At 33.0% G+C, this 23,173-nt stretch overlaps 4 protein-coding genes across 4 annotated transcripts; 2 read left to right on the top strand and 2 right to left on the bottom strand.

The window, feature by feature from the left end:
- The first annotated feature begins 363 nt into the window (after positions 1 to 363).
- LOC104115118 (probable galacturonosyltransferase-like 9) lies at positions 364 to 2,101 on the top strand. Its single transcript, XM_070187334.1, has one exon. The coding sequence runs from the start codon at positions 684 to 686 to the stop codon at positions 1,806 to 1,808; it is 1,125 nt and encodes a 374-aa protein (XP_070043435.1). The 5' UTR covers positions 364 to 683; the 3' UTR covers positions 1,809 to 2,101.
- Positions 2,102 to 2,655: 554 nt separating this feature from the next.
- LOC117281168 (uncharacterized) lies at positions 2,656 to 7,459 on the top strand. The gene is made up of 13 exons (XM_070186860.1): positions 2,656 to 2,850; positions 3,721 to 3,810; positions 3,966 to 4,071; positions 4,221 to 4,444; positions 4,645 to 4,848; positions 4,934 to 4,966; positions 5,266 to 5,362; positions 5,531 to 5,551; positions 5,711 to 5,869; positions 5,989 to 6,349; positions 6,448 to 6,531; positions 6,698 to 7,234; positions 7,318 to 7,459. The coding sequence occupies exons 1-13, from the start codon at positions 2,656 to 2,658 to the stop codon at positions 7,457 to 7,459; spliced, it is 2,253 nt and encodes a 750-aa protein (XP_070042961.1).
- A 671-nt stretch (positions 7,460 to 8,130) lies between these two features.
- Positions 8,131 to 9,029, bottom strand: LOC138900149 (uncharacterized). Its single transcript, XM_070186859.1, has 2 exons — positions 8,718 to 9,029; positions 8,131 to 8,571 (listed from the first exon to the last, which is right to left on the bottom strand). The coding sequence occupies exons 1-2, from the start codon at positions 9,027 to 9,029 to the stop codon at positions 8,131 to 8,133; spliced, it is 753 nt and encodes a 250-aa protein (XP_070042960.1).
- Positions 9,030 to 19,609: 10,580 nt separating this feature from the next.
- LOC104094670 (germin-like protein subfamily 1 member 1) lies at positions 19,610 to 20,761 on the bottom strand. The gene has a single exon (XM_009600645.4). It carries the CDS (start codon positions 20,560 to 20,562, stop codon positions 19,936 to 19,938), a length of 627 nt encoding a protein of 208 aa, XP_009598940.1. The 5' UTR covers positions 20,563 to 20,761; the 3' UTR covers positions 19,610 to 19,935.
- Between the last annotated feature and the right edge of the window lie 2,412 nt (positions 20,762 to 23,173).

Genomic DNA, 23,173 nt, shown 5'->3' with positions numbered 1-23,173 from the left:
CAAAAAACGTTAAAATAGTAATTGCAAAAAATACACTAGAGCTAACTACTAACTATACCCAACCGAAAATTATGTCTTTTCTCATAACAAACTTCCACGTATAATATTTCACTAAACAACTCCAATAATTAAATTCCAAAACTTACCAACTACGAAAACCCTTTACTTCTTTTGTTTCGTAATTACTAAATTAATCTCCACGTAATACGTAATTCCCCATTATAATCACCTTTAGATAATACAGTACACTCATTCAACTGAATCACACGCGCACCCTAAACCGCGCGTGTAAACAGTAGCATTGAGCTTGCAGTTTTTATATAAAACCAAGCTAACCCCATGCCTTCGAGGAATTGTAGATAGTGACAGCGAAAAAGATCAATAAAAAATCCCATATTTTTCTCTCTCTATTTATGGTAATAAAATTAAAAGTGATTTTTTGAGTAATAATCACTGAATACGGTCTTTTTGTTCGAATTTACCATTGTTGAACGAATCTGGATGTTCAATATGTATATATATGGTAATTTATTAACCTTTCTTTGGCCTTTCCTTTTCCAGAACTCTCCCTTTCCTTCTATTCTTTCCTTCACCATAATGCTGCATCAATAACGTTACATTTATATAGAGGGAGAGAAAATTAACCATATTTTCTCAACAAAGAAAAAAACCCAGAAACCCAGATGAAAATGGGTCGTTTTGGGTTTTTTGATATTACTGTGGTTTGTATTCTGTTGCCTCTTTTGTTTTCGCGGTGTTATGGGATTCGTAGTTTCCCAGAGGAGAGGCGATTTGCAGAGGCGCCGGAGTACAGAAACGGCGTCGGATGTCCGGTGACGGCGGAGGGTAAAACGTTATCGTCTTGTGATCCCTCATTGGTCCACGTGGCGATGACGTTGGATTCTGAGTACCTCCGCGGATCCATGGCGGCTGTTCACTCAGTCCTCCGCCACGCGTCTTGCCCCGAACACGTCTTCTTCCACTTCATCGCCGCTGAGTTCGACGCGACGAGCCCGCGTGTGTTGACACAGCTGGTCCGATCCATTTTCCCTTCCCTCAACTTCAAAGTCTACATTTTCAGAGAAGACACAGTCCTAAATCTCATCTCATCATCGATCCGACAAGCTCTCGAAAACCCGTTAAACTACGCCCGGAACTATTTGGGCGATATGCTCGACCCGTGCGTGACACGTGTCATTTACTTGGACTCCGACGTAGTACTCGTCGACGATATTCAGAAGCTGTGGAAGGTGAACCTTACCGGGTCCCGAATCATCGGAGCACCCGAATACTGCCACGCGAATTTCACGATATACTTCACCGATACATTCTGGTCCGACCCGGTATTATCCCGGGTATTCGGGTCGAGAAAGCCGTGTTATTTCAACACGGGCGTAATGGTAATGGAGTTGAAGAAATGGAGAGAAGGAAATTACAGGCAGAGAATAGAGAGGTGGATGGAGTTACAGAGACAGAAGAGGATTTACGAATTGGGCTCATTGCCGCCGTTTTTGCTTGTATTTGGTGGGCTCGTCGAGCCCATTAATCATAGGTGGAATCAACATGGGCTCGGCGGTGATAATGTAAAGGGGTCGTGTAGGTCATTACATCCAGGCCCAGTAAGTTTGTTACATTGGAGTGGAAAAGGAAAACCATGGGTTAGACTTGATGAGAAAAGACCATGTCCTTTGGATTATCTTTGGGAGCCATATGATTTATACAAGCACAATTACAGGAGCAAAGTGAGACATAATTTGGGTTTTTTAACTAGTACTAATCCTTTTGGTTACTCTAATTATTTCATTTGATTGATCATTCTTTTACACTTTTGGTTTTTTTTTTGTTGACAAGGTGATTTAAGTGATTCTTTGATAGCCTTGTACAGATTGGTTAGATGAAAAAAAAAAAGAAGAGAGAATATTGATGGTCATAGTTTAAAATTTTAATGGGGATGTAATGTGTTTTATTTAGGAGTTAAAAGTTTATTACATTAATTTTTTTTTTGCTGGTTCCACGGACTTGGAACAATTTTGGAGAATTGATTCGATTTGTATGTTGGGATATACATGAGAAGAGGAATAACTCGTTTCTTGTTTCTTTCTCTTGGTATTTCTATTTCTCGCCCATTTGAAGACTCCAAATAATTACATAAGTCAGGTTAATAATGTTGCTACATCCAATTTTTTTGAAATTAAATTATGGGATTTTTACCTTCTTATACACTATTTGAAACATTATTACCCTCTCTACTCAAGTTTCAATTTAATTACATAGGCATATCTAATTTACCAATTATATACATTTTAGGAATTTAATGAGAATCAATTAACTCCTATAATCTCTGTAGCGTACATATCCCACTCCCCCCACGTTTCACTGTCCATACCTCCCACGATTCTGTACTCTCCCTCCATTAACACTCTCTTCCATTTAGCAGCTTAAAATTTTCCTTCCCTTACTATGAAGAAGAAAAGAGTTCCGAAGAATAACCCTAAAAAATCTAATGTTGGTGATATTTCTACTTTTGATTTGAGTGTTTTCTCACAGGATTCACTTAAAAAAGTAGTGAAATCGGCACATTAAAACTAGAGACAAAGTCCAAGCTTTTCCCCTCGTGAAGCTAGGGCAAAAGCTCGATCAAAACTCAAGCATGACATGGATGTTGGTGAAGCTTCGACATCTGCTAAATCAGTAAAGCGGAAGGGCAAAGAAATTGCAAGCGATGATGATTTCGTCGAAGAAGAAGTTATCCCGAAACCTGCAAAAAAAGTTTCTCCTACTGTCAATTCTTCAAAAAAGAAGAAGGTTCAAAAATCACCTAAAACTCTACCCCAACCGTCATTGAAGAAGGTAAAATTTTAGTAGTTACAATTTTGATTTTTTTTTAAGTTACAAAACCTGTTCTCATTCTCATGACTATACATATTTTTTATTTTTTTGTATTTGTAGAATTCTATATTGTGTATATTTGTTGTTGGTTATCAACTTTTCTACATTTCCCTGGAAATTGTTGATTTCTTGTATATTATTCGAAATTATTTTGTTAGGGAATGTACTACATAATTTAGTTGGTTTTATTGGTTATTATTTGCTCTATTTGTAGATGTTAATTTCATTTTCTGTAAACAAATTGTATATATTATGTCTAGTTGTTACTTTCTAAGTTTTTGCTCTAAATATAATTTTATCAGTGCATTTGTAGCTTCAATGTAGTCAGCTTTTATATATGTTTACTAATTTTGTAATTTACTTGTATGCAATGTATTAATGTCTTTCTGATATAACTAAATTTTAGTCGAATTGTATTTATTTTATTTTTTGGTCTTCAAACAAGTTTTATTAACTTACCGTTTCTTTTGGTGCAGAATCGAACGTTTATAACCTATTATTTGAAATCATTTTGTTAGGGGATCTACTACTTGATTGAGTTGGTTTTATTGATTATTATTTGCTCTATTTGTAGATGTTAGTTTGATTTTCCGTAAACAAATTGTATATATTATGTCTTGTTGTTACTTTCTAATTTCTTGCTCTAAACATAATTTTGTTAGTGCATTTGTGGCTTCAATGTAGTTAGTTGTTATATATGTTTACTAATTTTGTAACTTACTTGTATACAATGTATTAAAGTATTGTAGCTAAATTATAGTATAATTGTATTTATTTTGTTTTTTTGGTCTTCAAACAAGTTTTATTAACTTATTGTTTCTTTTGGTGCAGAATCGAATATTTTTTGCACCACGTGATGTTGATTATGACATCACTAGGTTCCAGACATTATCCGACCATGTTGTTCCTAGTCAAATCAAGGTGTTATTGTGTGAAAATGGGTTATAAAGTTGTTTAAGAAGACATATTTTGGACATTTGTTTTCCCTGCCCAAAATATGTATCCAAAATCAGGCAATTCACCTTCTCATGAAGTATGAATTGAACGCATCAGGTTCTGATTTTTTTACAACATAGATAAAGGGTGAGAGGTTGAACTTTGGGTTGAGGGAGTTTGCCCTTATCACAGGCCTTAGATGTTTTACAGAAGTAATAAACTTTGGTTACACACCTAAGTATGACAGTAAAACAATGAGGAGCTATTTTGCGAACAAGAAAAAGTTGAGAAGTCATACTTGAAAAAAATTGTAACCATCCGTAGTTGGGTGAATGATGAGGATGCAGTCAAGTTGTGTATTCTCTATCTGATAGAATTCTTCCTCTGTCCTTCAGAGAAAGATAATGGGTTGGTAGACCATTTTAGGTTCTACTTGGTGGACTCGGGGCAGTATGCAAATTTCGCATGGGGTATCGAAACTTATACACAATTGCTTCAGTCTGTTAGGCACAAGCTCAATCCTTCTGTGCATTTTTATCTCATTCGAGGTTTTTCACTCGCTATGCAAATATGGTTGTATGAGTGTTGCTCTACAGTCAACACTGATATAGCTACAAGGGTTGGTAATTCGATCCCCCGCATACTTAACTAGACATCTAGTAAGGACAAGATATGGATATATGCATTGGAAGATAGAATGATCAAACCATAATGTATCAAGGTAAATACTTTTCACTTCTGGACAAACAATTTAATATAAATTATCTACACATTTTATACATATTATGACTAGGTCCCTCAAATTTATTTTTCATTCAGTTTACCAACATGCTTGAAGCCCCAGAAGAACTTTCAAGAATGACTTTGCGAAACAAAGTTGAATACATCCTTGAAGAAGATGAAACAAAGGCCGAGCATCCGACAGATGCTCCATCTCCATCTGGACATAAGCAGGCAATGGGAATAGATGAGAAGAAATATATTGTGAAACAATTAAAAATAATAAGAAAATATATTGATAAGGTAACCTCTTAAGATAATCCTAGCTGGTTTCTTTAATTTATGTTATGCAAATTATTTCCTTAACTCTTTCTATTTTAATATGTAGGTTGGCTCAGACCTTGTAATGTTCAATAAAGAGGTATACCTAATTCTAGATTTTTAGTCTTCTTTATATATATATATATATGTAAGCCTCTAATTGTCAGATACATTATAACAATTTTTTGTTCTTTAGGTTTTTCAAGAACTAGGTAGCATTCGACTTCTACTCAATGATTCAAATCAAATCTGTGTTATAGGCAATAAAAAGTCAACAGGATACGAACATTGATACTAAGGTTTCATTAGAAATATATTCATTTTGGACAACAATTTTAACCATGTTTATGTTTATATTAGCATTCATAAAGTACATAGCCTAACAAATTCTCAATGCAGTTTACTGGTTATTCTACAAAAAATAATGAGCATTACAAAGAAAAGAACAAACAACAGAATCCGGGCAGTAGTGTTAAACCAGTGTTGGGCAGCAACAGTAAAACATGTATTTTAACAATTTTAACACAATTTGATGACAAATAATCTACATTATATCTACATATAACCTAAATTACCAACAAATAAGATACATGACACATGTCTGCCATTCAAAATGAGGAGAATGTTCCTGTATGTGTTGACTTATCTTCCTAATTTCAAGCAGCATTGGATGAAGAATCTGTAGGTATGATTTAGCACATTTTATCTACATATTTCACAATACATATTATCTGAGATACAAGATAACTTTTCAACAAATTAACTACAATTTATCTACAATGTTGTTTCTGTTTATTACAAATGATCTACAAATTTATTAAGTTGTACACATTTATTATAACAGAGAAGGAAACTATGCATGTGGACTCTCCAAAACAGGATGCAAAACTTGGCATACAAAGAGAGCATTTAAATGAGGAGAATGAGACTATGCCTTTGCAATCTCTCATTCAACAAGCAAATGTTATACAACAAGGAGACAATTGCAATGAAGATTTTAGTGGTATTATATGTTATAATATAATTGTAAAAAAAACAACAACTTTCATATAAGTTTCAGTTTCCCCAAAAGAACTAATGCAACCAACATACAATGTCGTTCTTTTGTTTTAAATTTTATAGATGAACCGGCCGATTATATCAATATAGGTGATTCAGACAATGACTCTAGGTTTGGAAAAAGGGAAGTAACACTTGATGATTTTGAGCTGCCAGAGAATTTCTCACAGATTGTTAAGTTCGACGAGGTAAATGAAGATGAAACAACCCCTGTGCATCAGGGAAGAACAAGGGTTCTTGAAAAACATGCCAAATCCCCATTTCTCCCTTATTTCAGTTTCGGGGGAAGCACTTCTGTTAGACCTCCTCTAATTTTCAACATCAAGTATCCATTTACTGGGGTTATTGATGACGATTTTGATCCTGACTTGTTGGAAGAATTCAATAAGTGGTTATATTTAGGTACCGACACAGTTTTAAAGAGGTTAGATTATACAATATTTTCATATTATCGAGTGCATACAATTTATGGATTTTCAACTGAAACTACATAATAGTTGTATTTGCTATGTCTTTAAATAGGAGGAAGACGCCTTATACTTCAAAAGATAACCAGCTCAAGCTGTGGTTTGATCTTAGACTGGAGAAAGTTGATAAAAAGCACTGGTTTTATACTTTGGCACATCCTGGATAAGTACTCAACAACACGGTACACACATACTCTGACAAAATTTAATGATTAGCTGTAGTATTCTGTTATTTTAGAAGTATGTAGATTTTGTAGTTAAATTATATGAAGCATTGAGAAATAATAAAATATATTTTTTTCCAGCACATTGATGTTATTATACTATTTGAGGAAGAGAGAAAAGTATGGTCTTGAAAACAAAACACGATTTACAACCACTGATTGTATGTTCAAGACTAGAATTGAACAAATTTATGAGAGGTACATTAATGCTCCTGCCGATAAGAAACTTGCTGTTGTCAAATCCCGGGGTGTCGTAGCAGAATACATATTGGGGTACCGAATATTTGCAAATATTGCATGGGACAAAGTTGATTTTTTTGTTATGTCCATAAACATTGTGGAGAAGTTTCATTGGTTGTTGGTTGTGTTTGATATCACCGATAGGGTTCTATATGTTTATGATTCTATGGTCTCTTCACGGAATCACAAACTTATTGAATCTGTTGTCGACAAGTTTGCTACTATGATCTCCCTCTACTTGTCATGCACCAGCTTCTATGGCAATAGTCCAGACATCAACTACAAGAATACAAATGCATACATTGAAAAAGGTATTACTGACCCTCTTGACATTCAGTGGTTGGTCGGTGAGATACCCCAGCAAAAAGAAGGATCACTGTATGTGTTGCTTTCCTTCTATCTATTTAACCAATTGTATTTTACATTGAATGCTAAATCTTTTCCCCTATTATTTTTTACAGTGATTGTGGTGTATACGTGACGACATTTGTAGAATATGTCAGCATTGGAAAGCTATCGATTTTAAAGGAAGACCTTTCTGATATTGATCAACATTGTCGACGCTATGGATCGCTCATTTGGGATTATGCTAGGAAAAAGTAAGAGCTTGGTGCAATTAGTGAAAGTGAGGTGACTAGCAGATTAGCAAGAAGAAAAGGTGCACCGACTGTGAACGAGAGAATACAAGTCCGAAAAAAGAAGAATTAATTTCCCTTTTCAGTAGAAAAATCATAGTTAAAGTGTTTAGATGTAGCTAGATTGTAGTAAAGTTGTAGACAAATTATTTATTAAGGAGTCAGCTGCAATTTATTTGTAGCAGATTTGTGCTACAGTTGTTTTACCTTTTATTTTGTTATTTTTTCCAGAATTCTACTACATAGAATAGAAAACATATGTGACTTTTTTTTGTTGAAAGTTGTTAGCACTTTATCCCGATATTGGTACTATATAATTTCTTTACAGCATAACTACAATTATGTCTACAGCTACTATACAAAAATACATAATCTATTCAATTTAGTAGTGTTGTTAGGAAAGGCTAAAAGTAATAAATAAACCAGTATTTGAATAAATCAACTACAAACCAATTGCACTAAGAGTTGAAATATATTTAGCAAACATTCATTATAGGAGACAATCTTTATTCAAATTAGCAACACAATTATACCACAACTATAATTCTCCAGAATAGAAAAAATACAACTTCATATGTCTTAAAGGACAGATTATCGTCAACAATACTCAGTAAAAAAAACTTTAACCTGTATCAATTTTTATTTTCTTTTGGGAGCATTCCTACAAGATCTTTTGTTATGCCCTTCTAGTCCGCAGTTGCCATATGAAACCTTGTACTTTTTTGCATTTACTTCATCATATGGTTTGTATCTTTGTTTTTGAGGTCTCCCTGCCTGCCTTTTCCCTATAGGTGGCTTTACAACTTCTTCAACTATATATTGTGGCACATTCCATTTTCTTTCGTCAGGCAGTGGGTCTACTGGTATTTCATAAGTCTGCTGAAGGCTCTCTCTCGTATAATAAGGAGAACAATAGTTTTCATAAGACTCGTTCATGTGCCTCAATACCGCCAAAGCATGTGCACAAGGAAGTTCATCAAGCCGGAATTGTCCACAACTACATCTCTTATTTTGAAGGCAAACAATGAAGCACTTCATACCATCTATCACAGTATAGATGTAATATGTTGAAGCCCTCACCTACAATTTCATTATGAACACACAACAAGTTATTAGCAACCGATACAAAACAAAATAACTACAATTATACAACAATATTTCTACAATTAACAGTATATATTTAGTTTGATGGAATCAATGATTTGATGTTATTGTCTATAGCTTACTCTCATCTTCTGCGATAATATCCCGTTGTCCTCCAACTCTTTGTTGTATTTTTTCCCAAGGTATGTGAACATACCCTTTGCATTCAATAACTTTTCATTAGTCCAACGTTCAAGAAGAGTCCTCATGTACTCTAATAGTTCTACTACGTGCAGCTCTCTTGCATATTTGGTTACCGCATTCAATGACTCTGTAATGTTTGATGTCATCGTCCACGTTCGGTTCATCGTAGCATGTACCCGAGACCATCTGGGATAGCCAATATTGTATAGGTATGCTTTAACACGTATGTCGATCTCTTCAATCTTTGACATTCTTTCATTAAATTCATCAAGCGTGTATGATCATGTCATGTCAAAGTACAATTCGCTTAACTTTAGATGACCCTTCTTGAACTTTGACCTTATATTTATCCAAATATACCACATGCAAGTATAATGTGGCATGCCGGTATAAACAATATATGTTACCTTCAAGATACTCTCATTTCGGTCCGAAACAATACACATATTTGATTTTTCACCATATGTATGTTTGAATTGCTCAAAAAACTACCTCCATGATGCGTCATTTTCTTGCACTAGACCTTTTCACCCTAAATTAAAACTTATTCATGATAGAATAGTGATTCATTGCACTTACAATTATTTGTTTGTCTTAGTAAACTTGGCCTGCTTCAATTACATTTGGCGTATGTTCTGCTATGATGATACTTTCATATTCCACAATTGCCGGAGATATTTGCATATCAATCAACTTCACTGTTCCTGATACTTCTCTAATTGTGTTACAATTACTTGATAATCGTACCACGTTAGTATTACGATAATCAGAAGGACTTGCACTCAATTAAAAGTATAGCAATTCAGACCTCTGTTTATTCATGTGTTCAGTATTTAACAGAATGCTTGTACAGACTACGATAATAGTTGAACTGCATTTGTTATGTAGTAAAATTGTAGATAATTTGTAGTAAAATTATAGAACACTTGAAATTGAAAAAATATCAGCACTGGAAAAATAGAGCAAACCTGCAATTGTGCTCGCATTCGACATACTGCATTCCAAATCGAAATCACGCACTGTTATACACATCGGATACATTCCTAGATTTTTATTTTTATTTTTCGTCTCCATATACACTCGAACTCCTATATCGCTCCGAATTTTCATTGGAGGACAACGCTCATTGGCAATGTATTTGATTTCGATGATTTTTGAGGAGGTATCGATCATTAGAGGCTCAACAATTGCGGAATTCAATTGACTATAATTTGAATCGTCATTGACATCAATTACGTCAACATCAAAATCTTTGTATCTCCCAACTCTATCCCACCGACCATTGAACTGAAGCATAATCGCTAATTTTGATATTATGTCGCGAAATTCAATTCAATTGTAGCTAATTGTTTGTAATTGTTTTCTTCAAAACCTATATTTATGGAAAACCAGAGTAAACCAGAGAAAACCAGAGAATAGAATGATACTACAAATATGTTGTCTTGATTATGGTGCGGTGATAACGAGTGAAAATCTGAGTAATAGAAGGATTCTATAAATATGTTGTCTCAATTATGGTGCGATGATTGCATCAGTAAAATCTCTAATTGAAATATAAGCGATCCCAAAATCCCGCATCTAAATAAGGAAGACTATCGCAGAAATGATTCTAGTTTAAATAACTGTACATATTTTGTAGCTAAAATGTGTTTAGGTCGGGTAAATTCAAAAATATGAACATTTTTCGTAATAAGGTTTCAAATAGTGTATATGAACGAAAAAATCCCTTAAATTATTGCCAAAATTTTCAATTAGTCACAGGACTATACTAGAATTTATACTCTTGGGATTATTATCTCACCTCTGATGTGGATAGTTAATGTCAATATTTTGGTATAAAATTTATATCAGTACTAGTTATATTCATAATCAAATATGAAATAAATATAATTTCAAATTTTATCCCGGGATCAATATCTTAATCCCAATAACCAAACGATCCCTTAGAGACGAGTTAGTAATCTTTGTGTACATTTCAGCCAACTAGTATAATCTTAGCATACTTATGTGTTACTTTCAACCTAATTTTTATGGTAGAACTTCTTTTAATAGCATGGCATGAGGTCAATTTACATGTATATTAACTAATTTATCGGATAAGTCTTACTTTTCACCAACATAAATAGCAGATAATCATATCTACCATAACGCTGTCTACTAACACTTAAATATATTTTTGTCCTTAGTCTTTCATGCTTCATCCCAACTTCATTGCCTAACACGTTTAGATGTTTCTAAAATATAGGTATCTTAGTAACGGAAGCTTAGTTAGCTTTCGTTCTCTTTATTAGGTAATGTTAATAATTGTGTTAGTAGTTGTTTATCTTTCGTTCTTTTTCTTGTTTTGTTAGTTAAAAGATTAATGTGACTAGCAACTTTATAGAAAGAATTATTGGGGGAGTTGTCAATGATTTAAAGTAAAGATGGCGAATAGAAAAGATGAAGTGTTAAAAAAGGAAATGTCCAGCTCACAAGGGGAAACTTTAAGCTTTAGTTGTTACTTAGCATCAAAGTAGTTTTCAAAATCAATTTTTTCTATTTGGAGGTTCCTTTGCAAGAAGGATATGCTTAAAATATATACTTGACTTGTGCAACTTGTTCTTCTAAATTTTTTGTGTGTGTATGATTTGTGGGGCTCCAAAATTTTAATGTGAATATCAAAGTGAAGCACATGGAAAATAGCTGAAAGTTTTCTTGGCCTTTGATAACCATTGACTTGATGTATTAATATTTGTTTTGGTTTCTATTATGGCCACAAAAACTCAAAAGAAATCGTGCCAAATATGATCTCTTTGTTGTGAACTTTAGCCACTATTTGCACAGGCAAGCTGACCATTCATAGTTTGATTGGTCTACAAAACATTTCCTTGCCCTATAAGTATCTAATTGGTTTTCTGGCCTTTTATTTTATTTTATTATGTGTATTTAAGTTTCATGTTTCATTAATTCATGATAAATACTATGTGCAAATAAATTTTTTTCTTTTTGATTTGGACCAATTTTTCTACTTTGGGTACGAAGAACTCATTGTCATTGTGAGAGTTAATTAGATGAGACGTTTCAAATCTGGAGCTGACATTTAAATAAAAAATTAACATCGGGCTGCAGCTATCCAAAAAAATGTAAAATAAAATGGAAGAGCACAAAATGTAATACAACAACGGAATGCAATTTTTTCTGCCTCTTTCCTTATGTTGTTTAAAGACATTAATATTGTTCACATCAAGTTAAAATAATGCCACCTTTTGATTGCAGAAGAGAGCTATAATAATGAGCTCAAACGACTAGCGCGGGAATAAACGAAGCTAACTTATAGCCTGTTTGGCCGAGCTTCTGCAAAGGTCAAAAGTATTTTTGTTTCCTCAAAAATACTTTTTGTTCTTAATTTAAGGTGTTTGACCAAGATTTTTTGGGGAAAAAAAGTACTTTTGGGAAGAAGTAGAAGCAGTTTCTGAGAAGCAAAAAAAAAATAATTTCTTCCCAAAAGCAGAAGCAGAAACAGTTTTGACTTTTCTTCTTACCAAAAATACCCTTAACAAAATATAGTATATACCAAAATAACCGTTAAATCTAATACTTAAGATATTAATGTATAAGTATTTTTTCTTATTTTTAGGATAATTTTTTAATATATAGTGACTTTAGGGGTAAATGCTTTTATATTTGTTGAATGATTTTTAATATATTTGAATAATATTGAAAGAATTAAATTACTTTTTAATTTTGTTTTCATATTTTACTTAAATAAAATGAAAAGAATTAATTATTGTCTGTAATAACAAAATTTTGAGATTATTTATTTACTTACAATATTAACTATTAAGTAAATCTATTCATGTTCTTGTTCGTAATTTGATACTTAAAAGCACTTTTTGAAAAGTTTGGCCAAACACAAATTATTGTTCAAAAGTATTTTTCAGAGTGATGAGCCAAACACAAACTGCTTCTTTCCAAAAGTAATTTTTTTAAAAGCATTTTTTCAAAAATACTTATCAAAATAAATTGATTTTTCCAGCTTGGTCAAACGGTCTAATAATAAGGTTTAGGGTGAATTTTGTATGACCAAATTTTTTTTAGAATATAAGTCAGTTTCTGATGTTTGAATGCCAAGAAAATATATTTTAAGAAAAATATTTTTCATTAAAAGGAAAAAAATAACTTCTCTCATATATGGGTGGAAGTCATTTCCTTTATAACTATCTCAATTCTTAATTTCATATCACTAATCCAACCAATGCTCATACATTATTATCAATCTTTAATACTAATATTTTAGCAAAACACTATCCAATTTGCTAACAATGCTATCAATCTTTATTTTGGCAGAAGATATATTTTCACTCACTAACCAAAAAATCTAAAAATATTTTTTAAGAAAATCACTTATTTCAAATTTACAATTCCAACCTCTCTTGGATAATAGATAAGTAAATTCTTAATATATATTATTAATGTATATGAATTCAACAGTCCATTATCTTAGCTACAAGATTTTGTAATTTCAAAAAAACATAGATTTACGAGAGCCATGTTCATATGGTTTAAGTCTCTGACAAGAGGTTTGAAACAGTGAAAGCATTGAATTCCGTAATGTGGCAACTTAGAGGCTTTGGTAATTGCGTACTTTATTTATTTGCCTTTTTAAATTGTTATAATTGTCAATAAATAGAATAATATGCATTTAAAATCCCCCATTTGGCGTCCCCTCACATGCTTTCGTATAATTCAACAAAAACAAAATTAGAAGAGGGAATAAATTATTGGCCATATATTTGCAGGTATCAGATTCGAAATATAATAATTGGCATTTATCATGCAATTTGCACTTTGAAAATTATACTCTGTCATTGTTGGAATATGAAGTGCGGTGACCATTATTAGTGTGGATTTGTCTCAAAGGAAGGAAATAAAATTTAGTCCTCTGACTCTGTTCTGTTTTAATGTTCTTTTTATGGATGATATTCTTCAATGAAATATATCATAATATAATATATGTTAATAATCCGATCAATGTACTATAAGAGTTATTTGTCTCGAATATATTCAAACAAAATAAACTATTATTTTCATACGCTTCAGTTTTGATCGACAAAGAGTGTTTGATACTTGCTGTTAGGAGGAGATAGTATGCAAACAAAAAAAAGCATTTCTTGTATTATAATTTTGTTGTACCTCTATGTTTTCAAACTGAATAAATCAATTTAATAGCAACTACTAAGCAAGTTACTGTAACGATCCGACTTATCGTTTTGAACATTTACGCTCCATTTGAAGTCTTGAATAGCTTCATATGATGTATTATGACGTGTGTGAATCGTCGATTTTGATGTTTCAGGTGTTTCGGGATTAGTTCGGAAGAATAAATTTCATGTTGGAAGCTTAAATGAAAAAGGTTGATCGGAGTTTGACTTTTATGCAAACGACTCCGGAATAGAATTTTGATGGTTCCAATAGCTCTGTATGGTAATGTTGAACTTAGGAGTGTGTCTGGATATTTATTTGGAAGTCCGTAGTTAATTTTGGCTTGAAATGGCGAAAGTTGAAAATGGAAGGTTTAGAAGTTTGACTAAGAGTTGACTTTATTGATATCATGGTCAGAATCCAATTCTGAAAATTTTGATAGGTCTATTATGTCATTTATGATTTATGTGCAAAATTTGAGGTCAATCAGACTTGATTTGATAGGTTTCGGTATCAAATATAGAATTTGGAATTTGGAAGTTCATAAGTTTCTTTGGCTTGAATCAATGCGTGATTTGTGATTTTGAGGTTTGGTACCTCGAGAAAATTCTTGAATAAATCTTGTATGAAAGTGGTGGTTGCCGAAATAACCTTCACCCGGGCAAAATAGAAAAGATTTCCCATCACCAGCGCCCAGGGTAGCGTGGGGCGCTAGCCCTGGCGCTGGAAATTTTGAGGTTATGGAAACATGGCCACAGGTAGCGCCTCACGCTACCTGTGGCGCTCGAAATATTATATACTTATTTCGGGGTTTATTTTTCCCCATTCCTCTTGGCCGAATTATGGGTGTTTTCTCTACTCTCTCAAGACCTCCAACATTTTCCATCTTCAAGGTGAGTAATCCCTATTAATTTGGTGTTTCATTCCATCAATTCCACCCTAAAACTAACTCAATCCTCCATGAAATCCTTAGATCTTCAAGAAATTTCTTCAAGAACTCAAAAGAGGGTTTTGGCAAAATTTCTTTCAAAAGGTAATCCTACAACCTTAGACTTACATGCATGGATTTATTATGAGAATATGAGTATGAATTAAGTATTGGAACTCATGCGATGGTGATTGGAAGCCTTAAGTTCCCAATTTAAATGCATAACCATTGTAGAGGTTGTAAAGTGATTATTTGATGGAATTTTGTTGGTTGAGTGTGAATGGTTGATTACGCATGTGATGTTGGGAGTATAAATTGTTAAAGAATGATGGTGAGATAAATTAGTGGTAAATAGTGGTAGTTGGATGAACTAATTTTATGGTTAAGAGATGTAGAGATTTATGCCTACTAGGTGTTTGATAAAGTGTCTAAATGACCTAAATTATGGAATTGGTTAGTAATGTTGGTTCCATTGAATGTTGATATTGTATATTGAAATTTCTTAGTATCGTGGATCGTTGTAGTGTCATTAAGGGGTGAATTTCAGTTTCGAATCGTTGGCTTTGAATTGAGGAGATATGAAGGCGTTCAGAGGTGGATACATGCAGAATGAAATCTTCGGAGCAATTGTTTAGCTTGCTCGGTATTGGATTAGCTTGTTTGAGGTAAGTATTTTGCCTAACTTTGTTGAAAATTTTTTTCCTACTAATTGCCATTGTTTGTTACATGCAGGGGTGATACATATATGAGGTGACGAGCATATATGCATATGCCAGGGTTAATCATGCTCGGGGGTAAATTATACGATTTATTGTACTTTGTAGAATTATGTGACACTCTTATTTCATGTCTTCTTGACTTCTAGATTTCTATGAATATGACATTAAATGCTAGAAATCCTGATTTGGCTTATTATAATTTGGTTAAAAATCTGACGGACTTTTGTGAAAATCCGTCATTATACTTTTTACTGATGTGCTAAATTCCGGTCGTTATTATACTTATTACTGACAAAAATAAATAGTATTATTACTGTTGTGCTAAATCCGGTCGTTATTATACTTACTCACAAATACGACTCTACGACTATTATTCTTGAGATTTTGAATTCTATACATAAGTTGAAGATCATTTTTGAGACTTGTTGAAATACTGAAATAATAAAGTACTTGAAGTTTATTGAATTGTTATTGGCTTGAAAGCCGTGATTGATGTTCAATTTGGAACATTCGTTTAAACACTCTCCTTGATATTATTTATGCTTCCTACCTTACTTGTTAATGATATACATGTGCTTGGTAAGGAAGAGTATAAAGCACGAAGGGTGATGCCGTGCCATTTCATATACATTATCATGTGAGGGAGAGTGTAAAGCACGAAGGGTGATGCCGTGCCATTTAATATACATTATCATGTGAGGGAGAGTGTAAAATACGAAGGGTGATGCCATGCCATTTCGTATATATTATCATGTGACGAAAAGTATAAAGCACGAAGGGTTGATGTCGTGTCTGTCATATACATTATTATGCACGAAGGATAATACCATGCCATTTCATTTATATTATCATGTGAGGATGAGAGTAAAAGCACGAAAGGTTATGCCGTGCCATTATTTTTATTATCATGGCACGAAGGGTGTTTCCGTACAGGCGAGGACAAGAGACATACATTATATTGTGATATCATTTCGTTGTGTATACTTTCATGCCTTTATCTTGAGCTGTTATTGTGCACCTATGTTTTCTTTGTGACTTGTAGTCGTTGTTCTTTCTGTATCCTCTATTCCAAGTATTGATGTGTATCCATGCCTTCTATCTGTTTAACTTGCAAATATTATGATTTTCTTCTTGTTTGTTATATTTGCATCTAAGCCTTCTACCATGCTAATTAGTGAAATTCATATTCTTCCTTCCTAATTGCTGTCATAATTTCTATGTTTTTTTCTCAGTTTATTTCCGTGGTCCATATGTACTGCTTTGTTCGTTGTTGCTTCCTGTGTGCCTCCCACTTTATTTCTTTTATTGTTATTGGCATATCTCCCACCTAGTTGATATTGTTATATGTATTCTCGGTGAGAAAGAGATAAATGCACGAAGGGTGTTGCCGTGCCGATTAATTTGATCTACATATATATATATATATATGTGGGTGAGAATGAGACAAGTGCACGAAGGTATTACCGTGCCATTCGATGTGATATCTATATATATATATATATGCCGTGCCGATTAATTTGATCTACATATATATATATATATATGTGGGTGAGAATGAGACAAGTGCACGAAGGTATTACCGTGCCATTCGATGTGATATCTTGAATATATTCCTCACACCAGGAAAGTTATAAATTTGCTATTGTGACTTCTCCTAATAATCTTTTTCAACCTCGCATAGTTGTTTCATTGTACCCTTATCAGTTATGTTCTATAATTGTTTCTATTGTTAGTATACTGCACAGGTTATAACATTGGGTATCTTTTTACTAAAAATCCTCGTCACTACTTCGACGAGGTTAGACAAAATACTTATTGAGTAAATAGTGTCGATTGTACTCATACTACAATTCTGCACTTTGTGTGCAGATTTTGGATATTGATGTTGCGGTGTATGGCAGGAGCTAGCATTGAAGATTTTTTCGCAATCCGGTCATAACTGCCTCTTGTTCTTGGTAGCTTTAGAATCATTAATCTGTTCATGTATATTTCGAACATATGATGTATTTTATTTCATATCACCTTTGCAAATTCTAAATCTTAGAAGCTCATGAGTTGTACTACCATTCCTTGGAAAAGTAGAAAGATTCAGTTATTTTATCATTTAGTTTCCTCGATAAACCTAATTAAATTGGATTGTAGTTAATTGGCTAAGCTAACGGGTTAAGTTAGGTGCCATCACGATAGGTTGAATTTTAGATCGTGACAGTTACTATCCCTTAATAAGAATGGTTTTTCATTACTAAAAATTTACTACTGCTATTCAAAAGAAGTATTTTCATGGGCTAAACATAAATATTTTTTGTTCTTATCTTAGGGAGTGGTGACTGATTCATGAAATTGTATAACTATCTCATCTAAAAGTCTAAGGTGTTGGAGAGATCATTCTTGTATTTACTAAACTAGTAAATCAATCCGAGCTTTGCGCGCAGTCGAAAAAGAAAATGTTAAAGGGGACGATAGTTTTAATTTACTATATTTTTAGTTTTGATTTACTAAAAAAACCAACAACTGATAAATATAAGTGCCAATGATTTAAAGAAAAACTAATACGTCCCGTTGCTATCCTACCAGATATTTTATACGTTTTACATATCAACTTGCATATTTCTCTTGTTAGAAATGAAATAAAAAAGAAATTAAATAAATTGCACTCGTACAAGGGAAAACGTAGATAAGAAAAAGCCCAAACTCAAAATAAAAAATTGTACTCTACATGAAAGTAATTAAACATATTTAGAGACCTGATCCATCGTTGCATCTCAAGTATATGAACCATACTACTGAAATTGGTTAAAAAAGAATGTGCATAAATTAAACTACAATCATTCGGAGTAATAGCACATAAACAAACTATCTTGATCTTATAATTACAAGTAGATGCTCCGAAATAAAAGCTAAACCTCTTACCTACATTTTCAAATTAAGAGTACCTTTTTACATAGTTTTCCCAAGAAGAATCAAAAAGTGCATATAAAAACAACCACACCTAATTCTCCATTGAATGCAAAGAAAGAAAATAACCATATATTCATATTCTGGAAATCTTCAGCAAGCTAGCATTGAAAACGAAAGAATGGTTTCATGTTTCACAATGAAGAAGATATTTATAATATAACACTAAAATGGTCTTCACCTATCAATGACATTAATTTAGTCCGTTGTTGTAGTTAATTCAATAGATAGGGGAGGTGGACTGGTTTATAACAGATAAAATAGAAATATATGTTTAAGAGTATTTAAGATGTGTCTTTTGGGTTATTTAATATATAGCACATAAAAGGAAAAAATAGAGAGAAATGCCAAAAATTTGAGAAAAAAGATAAATGAGATCCCTAGCTAAAGAGAGGTGATACCTCACTTTTCTATTGCTCCTTATATATATATATATATATATATATATATATATATATATATTTAATATGTCCTTTTAAATGCCGGCCTAATTTTTTTTCATAGCCAAGTACGCAAAGCTTTTTTTATAATGGGTGGTAGTAAGACCCGAATTTAAAAACTTTTCTAAGATCAATTTGAATTGTGCGAGTGAGCCATCTCATTTAAAAGGTTAGACACTAACAAATGAAATCAAAGGACGCAATACTTTTAAAATAAGAATTGTGACAGTCTGTTCAAGCATTAACCTGTTGGTTTCAATTGGATTTATTTCTGTTCCATAAGTTTGAGTTATTTAGTCGAAGATCACTTGTTTCGTCTTTTCAAAACAATATAAAGACAAGCATCTTGACAAAGAGATTATTGTCCCTATTTTCATAGGCCATGAAAATGAATATACATCCAAATGAATAAAGAGGGAGCTAGAAGGGGCAACATCCTTTAGATAAAAAGGATAGTCAATTTGATCGTATAATTAAATCAATCATAGCTTATAAATTCAAACTAATTCAACATTTCTAATTGGGATATCATCTATGTTTTTCCAATTTGAAAAAACACTTTTGTGGTTTCTTAAATAAACCCACCGATCAGCACTAACTGGGCACCATTTGAACCAAAAAAATGTTATAAATAAAAGTTACATACAATTTTCCCACCAATTAGTCACCAGCAGGAACCATTTGACAGAAGCTAGCATGGCTAATTTGTTCAATAAAATTAGTATAACACACATGTATGATGTAACCATTGGCAAGGCATTTTACAACCAAACCTAAACTCTTATATATATTTTTTCCAATTAATTAAACAACCCTTTTAGTCCAAAAATAAATAAAATTCTTTGTAACAAAAATACCATATACAAGCAACAATAGAAATATGAAAAGGCATAATCATCCTCCAAGGTTCGTTCTAATTCTTGTGACATCTTGATCATTGACCTGCAAATACCTTCTTAAGTACTTCTTCGTCTGGCATATTTTGTTTCGTTGCAAACGCAGCAGGAGACGCCATTTGGAGACCAGGGTTCTGGCTACTCAACCCAGACACAGCCAATGCTTGCTCATTAGAATCCGTATTATAAAGAAAATGAATCAAACCCTTAGGAAAAACAAAACAATCTCCAGGTTGCAAATTCTGAGTAAACAAGTGATTTGAAGTGTCGATAAATCCTACTAAAAGTGAACCCTTTAGTAAAATGGCCACTTCTGAGGCTCGAGGGTGAGAATGAGGGGGCACGAGACTATTTGCACCGATGTCTATTCGTGCCATAGTTAGTCCTTGAGTGTTCAAACCTGGCAAATTTAAAATTGTAGTAAGTGTCACATTAAAACCAAACATTATGCTAATTTTACCAGGTTTGGATAAAGCTGATGTTGCAAAATGTGAAGTTTCTACATGGTCTGGATTGATACATGGCACACCATTGCAATAGAAATTTTCTTTTGTGGCTTTTTTGGTATCAGCCACGCAGTAATCTTGGAGCGGATCTGGGTCGGATCCGACCAAGCCCAATACAACAAGTAGACTCATACTGAATAGGATAGTGTTAGTTTCCATTTTGATCTACACTTAAAGATAATTTTGCACATTACTAAGTAAGTAGTGATACATATATATAAGTTGGTGGTAAGAAACTGTTCTAAGTATTAAGTATATAGGATTTTGTCCAGTTGGACTAGAGATTGAGTAGCTTAAGAGCATTAGAGGAGGAAATAACAAGGCAAAGCTGGGAATGATTGACAGTGACCAGAAATAGAAAGTGAAGGGACCACAAAGGTAAAATGCAAAGGTTTATAGGGTAGGGTATATTTCGAATTTTGATTGGCCTTTTAGCAGACATTATATATCTTTGAGGGCCATGATGTTTACCATACAGCTAATTCACCTCTTTAACTTTTCTTGCCCCCTTCTCTATTTTGAGAACTTTTATATCTTTTGCTTCCAAGTCAATCTTAACCCATCTTTATATAATAGCCCACTAAACAGATAATGAACTTTTAAGATGAAGTTCCACCTGACTTGATCTAGTACAATTCTGTTGTTGAAATGACTTTAAAGGGCTGCTATTTAAAATTTAGTCAAATGTGTCCTAAATTTCAGTTTAAGTTTAATTTTTCAGAATCCTGAATTATCTTGAAATAAAAACTTTTAGTTCAAATTTTCAGGACAAAAAAAAACAGTACTATCCCTAAAATAACAACCCTAAGAATGACGATTTGTGTACTTCCCCCTGACTGTTTGTAGTCACTGTCGTATATACTCAATTATAACAAGTGTATAATAAATGTGTCTCTCTCCATATATATATGCACTTGATTATACACCGCATATTGGCTAAAATTTGGTAAAAATAAAGACTAGGGTTATCTTTTGGCTAAAATAGGATATATTGGCGAAGGAGTGTCAAATGATTCTCCTCTGACAAAGAGTAGATCTATCCCTGCTCCTAACCCGAATCACAATCCATACTTTCTGGAACTCTCATGTTATTATGCTTCTTACTTTCCTTTAGGTAATTGCGTAGTCTCCTCGTACTTTCACTTAATTTCACTGTGTTGTGTAATCATTAAAGCATGGCAAACTAATACCATCTACCGTATCTTTAGTAATGTTAATTGTTTTCTATGAATATACAATTCTCAGCTGTCTTTATTAGCTTGTTCGCAGTTGTTCAGCTAGGAATAAATCTGATTATATTTTCTGTATTTTCGGACAAATGATAGTTAGAGCTTGTACGGATTTCGGGAAGTTATTAGCTTGTTTTCAATACGCAGTTGCTTATTAATGCAAGAACTTATAATAAGAATCCACAAGGAACTATATTCATTTCTTAAAAATCGAATATATCATTTGTAGGTTTTGAGTGCACCTGTTTCTTCTAACGTATCTTTCGAGGTTAATTAGACGAAGAAGGCTTGTACCAAACACCGGACTATAGTAGGTTTTCAGTCGCAGGTTATCAAATTTGTCATTTATAAAAATACTAAATATTTCACTAAATTAATATGCATATTATCTAGACGCCTGGTCGTACAAATTACATAGTATCAATAAATAAACAAAAAATTAATAATAAGTCTCGATATGATCAACCTCTTGACCTAAAATTGTAATATTTCTTGATTAACTCAGTTAATCAGGGAAAATTTGTATTCCCATGAGCGGCCATGGAAAGTCCAAGGCCTGTGATATTTTTAATATCAAATTGGCCTCATTAGATGAAGAAGCTCCAAGAAAAAATGCAGGAGTATTTGATGATTCAATAAATATTTTCTGCATTTGCTTTGTAACACTTTTTTTGAGTTCCTCCATTCCTAATTTTAACTGTTCCATTTCAGCATGTCCAAGTTCATTAACTGGCCTTTTCCACCAATTCTTCCCTATTTTTGCCTTGTTATTTTCACAAGTTCAACTTCACATTTTTTCTCAAACTCCAATTGATTGATAATCTCCATGAACTGCTTATTCAATTCGCGAACATTTGCATTTTTAATTTGTGAGCCTCAACAAAAGCCTCAACAAGTTGATAAGTTGTAGAAGAATTTGCCGTAGTGCTACTAGGAATATTACGAGAAAGGAAACGATCCATAATAGACTCAACATTAGGATGGCCAAAAGAGAAAACTTTATGGCCAGGGCAGAAAACAATAATGGCTATCTCAACACCACAAAGTATACAAAGTTCACTATCGTTTTTGAAAAGTCCAGAACGACGTTTTGTGAAGGTTACAAGAAAGTTGCTTTCTTTTGATATTTTGGTCATTTCAATCTTTTGTCTACCTTTGCTCATCTTTAATTTCTTGCCATAGCTAAATTAAGATTTAATCTCTTCTTCCTTGTGTAGAAGAGATTCTTATATAGTTTTTGTTGGTTTGGTCCAATTCAAGGAAAATTATTGAAGAATTTATATTCATGGATTTTGTTAGATATGTGATTTTTGTTTCCATTTGATTCTATGATTTGAGTTCACAAATTGGGAAACAAAAACATGTCTCTTCAACGATGTGCTTAGCCAGCCATGTACACGTACGAAAATTCACTGAATATCTACAAATTTAGTCGGTGCGATTTCTCGAGAATTTAATTTTTCCAACTGGGTTATATAACTGAAACTCGAGAATCTTTTGATTTGTTGATTTATATGAACAAAATGCAGCGTTCCGGTTAT

Source organism: Nicotiana tomentosiformis, chromosome 10, assembly GCF_000390325.3.
Source record: "Nicotiana tomentosiformis chromosome 10, ASM39032v3, whole genome shotgun sequence".
Classification (NCBI taxonomy): domain Eukaryota; kingdom Viridiplantae; phylum Streptophyta; class Magnoliopsida; order Solanales; family Solanaceae; genus Nicotiana; species Nicotiana tomentosiformis.
The sequence above is the reverse complement of the archived record's forward strand: the minus strand, read 5'-3'. Positions and strand labels throughout refer to the sequence as shown.